Genomic DNA, 12,571 nt, shown 5'->3' with positions numbered 1-12,571 from the left:
TGTGTGTGTGTGTGTTTTTCTGTGCGCAGCTCCGACCCGCCGCTCAGCCGAACCTCCATCTGCGCGCTGCTGGTCGGGGAGGAGATGCGCGCCCGCGCGTTTCTCTCTCTCTCTCTCTTTCCATTTCTCTCTCCCTGGAAATCATCTTTCCGTCGGTGATCCTCCTCGTGTTTACGTTGTTCTCCCCGGGATGGAGCGGAGCCCGCCCCTCCCCTGCCCTCCCCACCCTCCTGCGTGGAGACCGATGGGCTTGCCCGGCTCCGACGTGTTGTTGTGGAACCCTGAGCAGATTAGAGCGCGGACCACATTTACTGCCACAATAAAACGCTTTCCGCGTTTTCTTTCTTTATTTATTTTTTTTCCTCTTTCACTTACAGCAAATGTGTTCTGGAGAATAACATGTCTAGACACAGAGGTCAGAACCGAATAATACAGATCATAGAATATGTTATTTGAACAATGGAAGGAAAAATGGCAGTAATATTGTTAGTTGTTTTAAAAAATGGCGACTGAGGCAACCAATGAAACATCTGTAATATTTCATTTATACCACACAGCATTTCAATTGTGTGTTGTCCATGATCATTTAAAGTCTGTCTGTACATGATGCTATTAACTCATTAATTAAAGGCCTAGTTGGAAAAGACTCTCAGCTACTACCACACGGAGGTTTACCTCAATATCTGTAAAACTGACTGAGTTACAGTCTGTGTTGGCAAATGTTGCTTAGCTTTGGTGGCTATCTTGAATTCGGTCGACTCCAAAAGCCAATCAGTTGTAGAGGTACATCCAGTGATTCCTTTCTGAAGGTTTAATTAAACTCCATTGAGTGCTTCATTGGATATTTTGCTAACAGACATACAGGGTTGACGCCAACAGTTATTGCCAATGTTTTAAATGAAAACATTGCACATCGTGTAGTGCTCAGGGTGGGTGTTGGGGATGACTCTCAGCTACTACCACACCAAATTGTAGCTCAGTTTCCATAAAATTGGTAGCGTTGTAGCCATTTTTGTGTTGGCTAAGGTCAGTTGGCTGTGGTGGCCATGTTGAATTTGGGTTGACCCAAAAAGGTAAGATGTTGTTGACGTACACCCAGTGATTACTTTCTGAAGGTTTCATTAAAATCCGTTCAGTGGCTCACAAGATATTTTGCTAACAGACAAACAGGGTTGACGCCATTAGTTAATACCAAAGTTTTAAGCGAGCATCTTGCAGAATGTCATAGTGCTGAGAATAAATGTTGGGGATGACTCTTAGCTACTACCACACCACACTTTAGCTCAGTTACTGTAAAATTACCTGGGTTCTAGAAATTTCTGTTTGTGCTAACGTTCCTAGGTAGCCATCTTGAATAGGATTGACTCCAGGAGTTATTCTGTTGTAGATGTATATCCAGTGATTACTTTTTAAGTGTTTCATTAAAATGTGTTCGCTGGTTCATGAGGTGTTTTGCTAAAAGACAAACAAACACACAGACAATAATAGGTGATATAATTACAGGGTTCCTATGCAGTCTTGAAAAGTATGAAATTTGCATTTTTAGCATTTTCCAAGTCTGGATAAATTCATGTATGAAAAAAGAAATCATAACCATTAAGTTACTTCTAGTGGTTTTGCATTTTATTGTATACAGCTATTTAACTGTAGGAACCCTGTTATTTTCAGTGTAAAGTCAACCTTAAGTTTGTTTATATTTCCTTGGATGATGTGTAATATTTTGATATTTTCTGTGTTCTTTCTCTAGGTAAAACCCCTGAAGACTATGGTAGCAGCGGAGAGTGCAGTTCTCCATCTCCAATCCCAACCTTTAAGGAAGTATGGCAGGTCAAGGTCTGGCCTAAAGGCCTCGGCCATGCCAGGAACTTAGTGGGCATCTACCGGTTGTGTCTAACCGATAAGACGGTCAACTTCGTCAAACTCAACTCTGACGTGGCCGCCGTGGTGTTGCAGCTGATGAACGTTCGCAGGTGTGGCCACTCAGAGAATTTTTTCTTCATCGAGGTGGGACGCTCAGCGATCACCGGCCCTGGAGAGTTCTGGATGCAAGTAGACGACTCTGTGGTAGCGCAAAACATGCACGAGACCCTGCTGGAGGCCATGAAGGCCTTAAGCGAGGAATTCCGTCAGCGCAGTAAGTCTCAGTCTGTGGGGACGTCATGTGGTGGCGGTACAGCTTCGAATCCCATCAGCGTCCCGAGTCGGCGTCATCACTCCAACTTGCCGCCGAGCCAGGTGGGCTTCTCCAGGCGGGCGCGGACCGAGACCCCGGGGACAGGCGGCAGCAGCACCAGCACATCACCGACGTCACGCCACGGGTTCCCAAGGGCACGGACAGCCAGCATCGGAGCCAGGTCGGAGGAAGGAGGAGCAAGCGCCAGAGGGACGTGGGCCAGCTCCAGCCCGAGTCTGAATGGATCCTGCTCGACGACTCCGACGCTGAGGCCCAAGCCCACACGCGCTCCAACCCCCGCTAAGATTACACTGAGCCTTTCGCGCTACACGCCGAACCCTGCTCCCTCTCCCGCACCAAGTCTATCCTCCAGCTCCGGTCACGGATCCGAGTGTGGCCTGGTGGGGGCAGTCGTTGGGGGCATGTCAGTGTGCTCCTATGCTCGTGTTTCTCAGAGAGTTTCTGTTTCAGGTTCGCCGAGCGACTACGGATCCTCAGACGAGTATGGCTCCAGTCCTGGAGAGCACTCGCTGCTCATACCCAGTATGTCAGGACATCACGCCCACGGAGAGGGCTCCTCCAGCTACATCGTGATGGGGCAGCGAGAGGGTGTGTTTGGTTCCCATCATCACGCCAAAGGCAGGCGGATTCTGCGGCGCTCATCTAGTCGTGAGTCAGAGGCAGAGCGCAGGCTGCTAAGTAAGAGGGCTTCCCTCCCCCTGGCATCCCACGAAAGACTCACCCCACATAGAAAAGATGAAGAGGATGAGGACGATGAAGAATATGCCATCATGTTGCAGAGTGGTAGCAGGGAGAGGGCTGATTCGCACCATGGCTCAGGGAATCCTTCAGTTAGGGGTGGTCAGCAGGATGTGATTGTAAAAAACAAGAAGAGGGCTGACAAAAGCAAGGGGGAAAAAGATGCAGGAGGAGCTCTGGACAGCGGCTACATGTCAATGTTGCCCGGAGTCACGTCTCCCCCTGTATCGCTCTCTCTGTCTATAGGCATGTACGATGCCAGCGCTAAACCCGGGGCGGATGACGAGTACATGGCCATGACCCCCAACAACAGCGTGTCCCCCCCTCAGCACATGCGCCAGCCCAACTCAGAGGGCTACATGGTCATGTCTCCCAATAGCAGCAGCTCTACAGACCTGCACGGACTGGGCATGTGGGAGAGCAGGGCCAGCATGGAGAGCCGAGCTGCCAGCGACTACATGAACATCTCACCCGTCAGCAGCCGCTCTGCCTGCAGCACGCCGCCCTCCCACCCCGAGCAGCACCAACTGCAACCAAAAATGTTCAACTCGTACTTCTCCCTGCCGCGAGCCTATCAGCATACCCTCTACACTCGCTTCGAGGAGGACTTGGACAAGGCGGAGGAAACAAAAGACAGCAGCGGGCATGATGGTGCTGGAAGGGGAGTGAGGGTGGGGTACAGCAAGAGGAACAAAATTGCAGTGGGCTCTGCGGGAGGCTGCCAACTCTCCATGTCTTCCTCTTCCTTCTCCTCCAGCTCCGCCAGCAGTGAAAGCCTTGAAGACAAGTCTCTGTCAGCGGGGAGGGGGTTAAGTTTGCTAAGAACTGGAGCAGAGCTCAAGAGTGCAGGAACATGTTCAAAAGAGGGACGCCACCACCAAAAACGAGGATCAAGTAGTAAGAGCCCAAAGCAGCACAGGAGGGGACGTCCCCTGAGCGTGTCTTCAGACATCACTAAAGCAAACACCCTGCCCAGGGTGAAGGAGAACCTCCCACCGTCAGTGTCTCAGGGTGTGGACGAGTACGTAAGCATTGTCTTTAAGGAAGATGATAAATATGACGAAGGACGGCGCGCAGGGTCTCAGCACAGACAACCTGTTATCCACGCAACCCTACGGCCCTCGAATCAACCCCTCCTCTGTCACGATAATCCCGCTAACCTCCCCCGCAGTTTCTCTGCGCCACTCTCCACCTCTGCTGAATACGTCAACATGGATTTAGGGAAATCCTCGACGCCCCTGACTCACGTCAGATCCACATTCAGCACCCTGCAGGGCTCACCAGCTGTCGCCCCCAAGGCCCGCCACGAACACAGCACGTCCTCTCCTCTGGCAGCGGACTTAAACGCAGGGTACAGGACAAAAATCAAGATGCCAGCAGACGTCCCCACTCCATTTATGGACAGCAAAGGATCAGACCCCAGCATTTCAGCAAGACCTGCCATCCACCCTGGTCCACCCTTATCCGTAGAGCAGGAGACAAGTTTTGGTTCGTCCCCTGTGAAGTCCTTCCAGTCTCCTAACCGGAGCAGCAGATTTGCCCGAGGCGACCAGCAGGGACACTTGAGCCACCACTCAGAGACATTTAACTCACCGCCATCTTTACCACGATATGCATCGTCTTCTACCTCCCTGTTCCCAGACGGCAGCCAGGCAGCGAGCCATCGGCAGGGTTTGGACTGCTCACTGTGGGAGAGCGGGCAGGCTGCTGGTTTGTCTGCCACACCTCCACCCCAAGCCCCCACCTCATCCACTGAACAAGGCCTTAACTATATAGACCTTGACTTAGCCATGAAGGAGGGCCCTCAAGCTGGAGTGGAGCGCACCTCGCCGGTCTACGGCGCCGGAGGAATTGCTTTGGGGAGCGGTGCTGGCTCTGGACCCAACACTTACGCCAGTATTGATTTCTACAAGTCGGAGGAACTAAGAACGAACCAGAACAGTAGAAAAGATGGTCAAGGTGAGTGCTGTAGATCTTTAAACTCAGTTTATCGTAAAACTTTAAACACATGCTAGATATAACACCTTTTATATATTCTTTAGGGTTAGTCTTCATACATTTATAGACATAAACGTTGTATTTTGGGCAAAAATACACTGATTCATAATATTCAAATAGAAATATGTTTGTGGTGCTGTTCTTGATCCTATAATAGTCAGTTTACGATAGTAATAAAACAGACTGTAGATTTGGCAACAGAGAACTGCAGACATTCCCACAGCGTTCTAGCTTTATTCATGAATATAAAGGATGATACATGGAGCTCGTAATTGGATTATCAAAATAGGCAGTAATGGCTCTTCTGTCATTTCAAACTATTTCATGGTGATAGAAATATTTCTAGAAACTGGTAGGGGAAAAGATTAGGTGATTCTTAGTCATATTAGTCAAATTGGATGGAAACTTTAACATAACGTGAACAATCCTCAGACATAAATCCACGTCTGGGTCTTAGTCACTCCTTGCATCGTGTCCTGATGTGGCTCGGAGCTGGTGGGCAGCACGCCGCTCTCAGTCTGTAGGCTGTCTGTAGAGTCTCTTATTATCACAAGTGGGTGTTCAGAGAGCAGAGCCAATTGATTTGTCTGCTGGTAATGAGCCATTTCACATGAATGGAGACATAGGGGACAAGAACGCGGGCCAGGTGTTTATGTTTATGTGTGGGCGGGCTGCTGGCGGCAGAATTTCTCATGGCAGCTTTGAGGTTTCCCTCACGTCGCATCCGTGATAGTTTTTAAACGGTTAATGTTCTTCTTTTTGATGAGCTGACAGTGAAAGCGGTCTCTTCTGCATGTAAAGAAAGTACAACAGTGAAAACATGCTGTTGAATGTAAGCATTAGGCAGAGCACTCTGTTTGGTTGAAAGCAGCATCGTTGGTTTTAAAGTCTGAAAAACAATTTTTAATAATCTCTTTGAAGCATTGTATATCACCCGCCGCCTTGCATGACAGTTTTAACCAAACATCCTACTTGATCTGTTTGCGTTCGGGATATGTGGTGTGGATGACTCCCATCTACTACCACATCAAACATTAGGCGCTTAATTGTAAAGTTGACTAGCCGTTTTCGTCTTCACCTAAGTGGATCAGCTGTGGTGGCCATCTTGAATCAAGTTGACTCCAAATAGGAACACCCAGTCATCACCTTCTGAGAGCTTCACTGAAATCCATCCAGTGGTTCACAAGATATTTTGCTAGCAGACAGATAATTGAACACACACAGGCAATCACAGCACTGCCCACCTTTCATGGAAGCAGTTGATAAAAAGAGGGGTCGCAGTGTTTCATTTTAAAACGTCAAATAAACAAAGTTGGTCCCCGAACGTCGGCTCACGTCTCGCAGCTTCGTTTTGCTGGAGGCAGATCGGCGAACTGTTTGTGTTGTTAAGGAGGATCGTAAAGAGGAGAAACAAGGGCCGAAAGTGATAAAGACACATCTTATTGACATCTGCAACAATAGCCACGAGACCAATCAGAAAATCCATCCACAGAGATATCGGGCGTCATGTGATATTTACTCAAGCTGCCAGCCTGAAGTCGAGATTAAACAAATGCAATATGCTGAGGCAGAGCGGCGTTATCTTCTGCAGCGCAGGTTCTGGGAAGTGCAGTTTTAGCAGCGTTCATTGTCGCAAACGAAGCGAAGTCTTTAAATGATGAACGCATGATTAAAATCTCCCTGCCCCCCCTGATTTTGGTTTACTCATTCCAGACTGTTGATCTTTGTTTCGGGCGTGAGCGTGACGCCGGCGAGACGAGGGGACGGCTGGCAGCGTGATCTGCTGCCGCAACGGAACTGAACGGAGTCCGAACACTGGAAACCTGGAAGTCTCATCCCCCATCCCGTCTGCTGTTTTCTGTCAACCAAATGTGTGCCAAACAAACACACACACACACATACACGTACATCCATACACAAAACTTAAAAGATTAAGTTCGTGTTCCTTGTTTGAATAAAAATGACATTTGATTTTTGTTTAACTTTGTACAGATGAGGCATGAGTTCACAGATATATCGTGTTGATTGCTGCTCCTCTCTGAAACATCCTCAACACATCTATTTTAATACCACTTTCAGGGAATGGCACAAAAGGCAAAAAATACATCTGTGAATCTTAATTAAGTTATCCTGCAAGTGAGCCAGTTTGTTGACATTTGGTGAGTTAAGGCTGGGGGTAAAGAAAAAGAAATGGCAGCTGCTATGTTGACACAATCTCAGCAAAATTTGGAGAGTTAACTAGTGTTTTTAGTCTGGTATTTATTGCCTTTTATGTCTCATCCTCCTTTGTACGCATAAATTAAATGATCATCAGGTGTCATTCTGACTCAAACTAAGAAAAATACTAGTTGGCAGAGATTTTATACACACCATCCCACTGTAAACAGTTTTAAATTACTATATATAAATATATATATGAAGTTGCCCAAAAAAAGCATTTATACTTCTTGACTACTGTTCTTGTGTTACTGAAATACTTCAAAATGTTGTTAATTGCTGCATTATAAGCTACAGGTTCTGCAAATGGCAGGGAAATTGTATTCATAAAAGAAAATTAGAATGGCTGTTTTTCAATTGAGAAATTCATTTAACAATAAAAATGATTAAATGCATTGTTTTTTTTCCACTCAGAATAATCAACATGCTGTTAAATCTGAGCATCTCAGTGGTAGGTTTTTTTATTATATCTGGTGATTCACAATTTCAATATTAGAAAGTCAAATCTCTTTTCTAAACGTATTTCAACATTTTTATACACCAGAAACTGCAGCTAATAGACACAAAAGTTATGTAAATGATATAAATAGGTTTATATAATCTATTTGTTATGGCACTAACTGCAACATTTAGGCAGTCATTTCATAAAAGACAGTAAAGCAAAAGTACTGAAAGAAACGAACATTTATACAAAACTTCAAGGCCCTAATTCACAAAATATGTGCAGCGCCTGGTTTTAGCTCCAACCTTGGCTAATCATTTGCACTTTTTTTTTCATCAGATCATAGTTGTCCTCACTGCACAATCGAAATAAAACAATCATCTGCCACAAACATAGCGGGCGCAAAAGTGACAGAGAGAAAAAGAGAGAAACGTTTTCTCACAATGAGTCTTAAAGGCTGACGTACAGAAGCCCTCCTTAAATCTGCATGAGCAACGTCTCTAAGTACCACGGAGGAATCATGTTCAGGATTGAATTTCTGAATTGTGAATGGACAGTTTGTGCTTCCTTTGCCTTTTATTGTTTTCATTTAATAAATTCGTAAACTGGTCTTTGGTTACTATCCTTGACCAAGGGAAGCTTTCTGCATCCTCTTTCCCCGCTTGGAGAGTTAGACCAGGGGTCTAAACATGAATTTCCAAGCATTTTTGACATATTCTTTGTAGATGCAACAATGTCCTATGCTCCTCAGTGGAAGGGCGTTGCAGCAGTGCAGCAACTTGCTCCTCTTCCTGTTTTCTCTACTGAGATACAAATACCAGCAGCTCTCAGGAGACGGTAAATGACCTTTTAGATCTGGCAGTTATTTACATCGGTGTTAGAGGTGGGGATCTTTAGTTCCTCGTGGTTCCATTTTATTATGATTTCTACAGCTGCGATGTGATTATAAAAGAATTATCAATACATTTTGATTAGGACTTATTTTACATAAACAAATGCTGTTTTTTATATTTGCCTAGTAAAGAGTGCACCATACCACATGTAAGAAAAACCCCTATTAATCACAAGCTGCTGATCAAGAATAAGCATAGATGCTAGTTTAATTTTGAAAGTGCCATAAAAATTCTAACACAGTTAGCATTGTGTTTATTACTGGAAATTTATACACAGATCCAATGCTTCAAAGTCATTACTAAGGTCAGTCATATTATTATAACTTCAACTATTATTTACAGACATATTAACTTTAACTTTCAGTAAAAACTGAATCTTTTATGGCTATGATGCAAAGCTCTAAGAATAGATTTTACCTCCCACCCCTAATGAATATGGCGGATTGTTTTTTCTAAATCCATGCAGAAAGCCTAATTTAAATGTGAGGTTGATTGGCAGCACAGTTTGAGGCACACATCTCCCTTTGCAAAGGTTTTGAGAGTGAGTCAGATAAATGCTCTCAATTAGCGCTCGTAAAAACGTGCACAATCCTTTTATGACTCAGGGCCTTTGTTTATTCGTAATCACAGTATAAGACTGTTGCAGGAGTGGGCTAATTAAGACAACATTTAGCTCCTCTGTGTGTAAATGTCCTCGCTTTAATCTGCTGAAAGAACCCGAGTATAAATTTCCTGTCGAGGGAAGCTTGAAGCCAAAACTAATCATATCTTGTTTCAGCATTTTTGTGATATTTGGACAAAAATCTGCAAATGTAAGAACCGATACCACACAGGCAAATCGCAAACGCACAACCCGTCTATAATGTGAAATGGACTGAGAGCTGTAATTTTCCCCACCTCCACATCCCCACCTAATAACAGTATATGAGACGATTCTGACACATGACTGTCAAATCAATTATATGGTGTCTGAGTCATGAAGCTCGGCGCGTTGGGAGACGATGGAGCACCAATTGAAAAAAAAAAAAAAAACCCAACAATAAATCAAGTTTTTTAAAGAGCTTGTAACCATTTTGAACTAATGAGTAACACAAAACTATTTGGAAAAAGTGGAAATGCTTTTTTTGGGCACCTGAGTTTTTCTACTCCAACTGTATATTACACTATGGTATCTACTATAGTAATGCAAGTAGAATGACAGAAACTATAGTATATACTGTGGTTAGTTTTCCTCATTCACATAACAGTTTTATTATAAAGTGACACATTACAATGATATATAAAATATACAGTATACAAATAACGATTAATACTATATAGCCTAGATATCTATATACTCTTTTATAAAGTGCCTCATTTTTGATTGTAGCTGTTTTTACACAGGTGATCCTATAATGGGTTGTGAAAATGGGGTAAAAACAATGATAATGTAAAAAAAAAATAAAAGAAGCTGTTTCCTTTTTTTAAATTTGTGCAAATGTCGAGCCGCAAGAGGACCGGACCGGAAAACTAAACATCGCTGCCAATTTAAGGGTGATCAGATTGCCTTATCGGAGTCAAGAAAAACAATCCGTTTGAGTTTTATTTGCAGTGCCTAACACTTGAGCCGCATTGTAAGCACACGCACCCCCGTTTGGTTTGTTTTCGGGTTGTCAAGAAAAAAGAAAGAAAGAAAGAAAGAAAAAGGATTATCTTTTTGTTTTGCTCTGTTTGTAAAAGTTTCCCACGTATGAGCCCACTTCCCCTTCTCTATTTATCGCCGACGTGCTCATCGTGTCTCCGACACGGGTGCAACAGGCGGCCTAAAGAAAGAACTTGTACAATTCTACAGCGTGTAGACTTTAATGTCCAATCCTAGTTATATGACGTCATCTGTTGAAGCTTCTCCTCTTTCCGCAACAAGTCTTGTATATATATATATATAAAAAGAAGCTGACTCAGTGATGACGTGAATCCACTTTTAGCTTTCAGATTGCTTTAAACCTCCAAGGGGTGAAGGATGACGGTGGTGAACAGCTGATCTGAACAAACGTTGATGTTCTCAGATATAAACTTCCTAAAATCATGAACAATGTTGGTTTCCTGAAAAGCTGTTTTTTTGTTTTTCTCTTTTCTTTTCACAATTATTAACACTTGGGACCAGGTCTTCACACCCATTCCCTCTGCATTGCTTTTTATTTCCAATTTCCTGCTGCTGTCAGTAAATGAGGTTAAATTAATAGTTCACATCTTTTAAAGTGGGGTTCGGTAAGGTTGTGACCAGCTATTATCTTACCTGCTGTAGATAGTGCTTTGTACGGTCTCAGTTTGGAGAGACAGAGTTTAAAGTCTTCTATGAGCCCAAAAGAGCACTGAACTCACCTAGCCAGAGGTTCTGAGCGCAGCCGAGGTCTAAACATAGCACACAAAATAAGGAAATTTCTTTGTTGTACCGTTGAAAAGCCTGCTTATTTACCCTTAAATGCGGCCAAATTTATAAGAATAATTCATTTGTGGATTGAGCAGCACACATGAAGAAACCATGCCGAATCTCGTGAATCACTATGAAGTTTTTGAGATAAGAGCTGTTTTAAGATCCACCTCAGTCCTGGTCCAGTTCAGACTGTCAGTCCGGTCAGAATTAAACTATTTCTCCAAACCGAGGTCCTTCAAAGAGCTGTCTACAGCAGGTAAGACAGTGATTGTTCATAACCTTCCCACAGGAACGCCACTTCAAAAGACTTAAACTAATTGCTTTACAATTAAAAATAATTGAATGATCTGAACCACTCAATTTGACTTAAAAGGCTCCCTTGTTTTGACTTGACAGCCACACCAAAAAAAAACTTGTAAAATTTAGAATGAAATCAAATTTTCTTCCTTTTTTTTAAGAGTAAAAACAATGAAAGAAAAGTTGTGTTTCTTAATGGTTGTGTTTCCACTGGTTGTTGTCAGAGCCACTGATGGCAGATTTGGCCTTGTCGGGACATTGCTGAGACTGTACATTAACTTAGAACGTGTTGGTTGCAAATTATTATTGTTATTATTTTTACTGTATTTGTGGAGATGCAATGTCAAACCAAACTCGTTGCGTGCAGGGCTCTGGCTGTCTGTATACAGGGTAAAAACTACAAAATAAAAGGCTTTCTTGTTGTATTTCTGACATAGGTAGCTTTTCCCACATTTAGATTTATTGTTTATGTTTCCTACATGTGCTTGCACGCTTATATGTATAATAAGGATTATCTCTATCTTTTAATTTTTAAATGACAATGCGTGTCTTTTACTTTCCTCACAGCAGACTGACCCCACCATCGACTCAAAGGCCTCCCGTCTGGCGCCAAAATAAGATGCATGAGTGTTGGCTTTTGTGTTTTTTTACACTCGGGATCTGTGATTCTGCACGTTTGCCCCAAACTGAATACAAAACTGAACTGAAAACAATCCTTTTTTTATCTTCAAATTTGTCGTTACGTGTTTAAATTTTCCAACCCACGCAAAAAAAAAAAAAAAAAAATGTGCATTGATGAGCACAGTCCCCTCAATCCCGGCAGAGTTCGCGCTGCATATCGACAATCTCCACTTTTAACCATTTCTTTTCTCGGAAGAGATCCTTCCTTCATAATCTCCTTGTTATTCCTTGCAGTGCAGCTCTTTTGATTGGGGATTAGCGAGACCCTCATGGCTGCCCCTCGTAATCTCAAAACCGAGCAGACGCAACAGTTGGTGTCGCCGCAAAAAAAAATAGCCCCTTGGAAGGGCCCGAGGTCGCCGCGGGGGCGGGGGGAGCGCTGCTCACATCTCAGCCGGGTCGCCTGGTCATCGGGGGCTCTGCTGGAAGGGTTTTTGTTACTCGGGCGGAGAGCAGAGACTCGCGCCTCTGAATATTTTATAACGGCACACTTGTTTAAATAAATCAGCAGACTCTAAGTGTGGGAAACGATACTGTGTTTACAATCAGGACTGAGGTTAGCATTACAACGGGAGAGCAGCAGAAGTATTTTAAAGCAAATGATCCTACTTTGATAACGACGAAAGCTGTAAAAGATGAACATAGGGTATGTAAAGTTTACTGTGTATAAAGACGTTTCGCTCCGGGGAGGGGGGGGG

At 43.8% G+C, this 12,571-nt stretch overlaps 1 protein-coding gene across 1 annotated transcript in view; it reads left to right on the top strand.

The window, feature by feature from the left end:
- Positions 1 to 9,519, top strand: part of si:ch211-284e13.4 (insulin receptor substrate 1-B) — a 10,755-nt gene extending 1,236 nt beyond the window's left edge. Inside the window, exons 2-3 of the mRNA XM_017431970.3 lie at positions 1,748 to 4,891; positions 6,644 to 9,519. Of these exons, the coding sequence (XP_017287459.1) occupies positions 1,748 to 4,891; positions 6,644 to 6,651 (3,152 nt within the window). The 3' untranslated portion in view covers positions 6,652 to 9,519. The remainder of the gene's footprint in view (positions 1 to 1,747; positions 4,892 to 6,643) is intronic.
- Positions 9,520 to 12,571: the final 3,052 nt, after the last annotated feature.

Source organism: Kryptolebias marmoratus, linkage group LG13 (assembly GCF_001649575.2).
Source record: "Kryptolebias marmoratus isolate JLee-2015 linkage group LG13, ASM164957v2, whole genome shotgun sequence".
In the NCBI taxonomy this organism is placed as follows: domain Eukaryota; kingdom Metazoa; phylum Chordata; class Actinopteri; order Cyprinodontiformes; family Rivulidae; genus Kryptolebias; species Kryptolebias marmoratus.
This window is presented reverse-complemented; position numbering and strand designations above follow the sequence as displayed.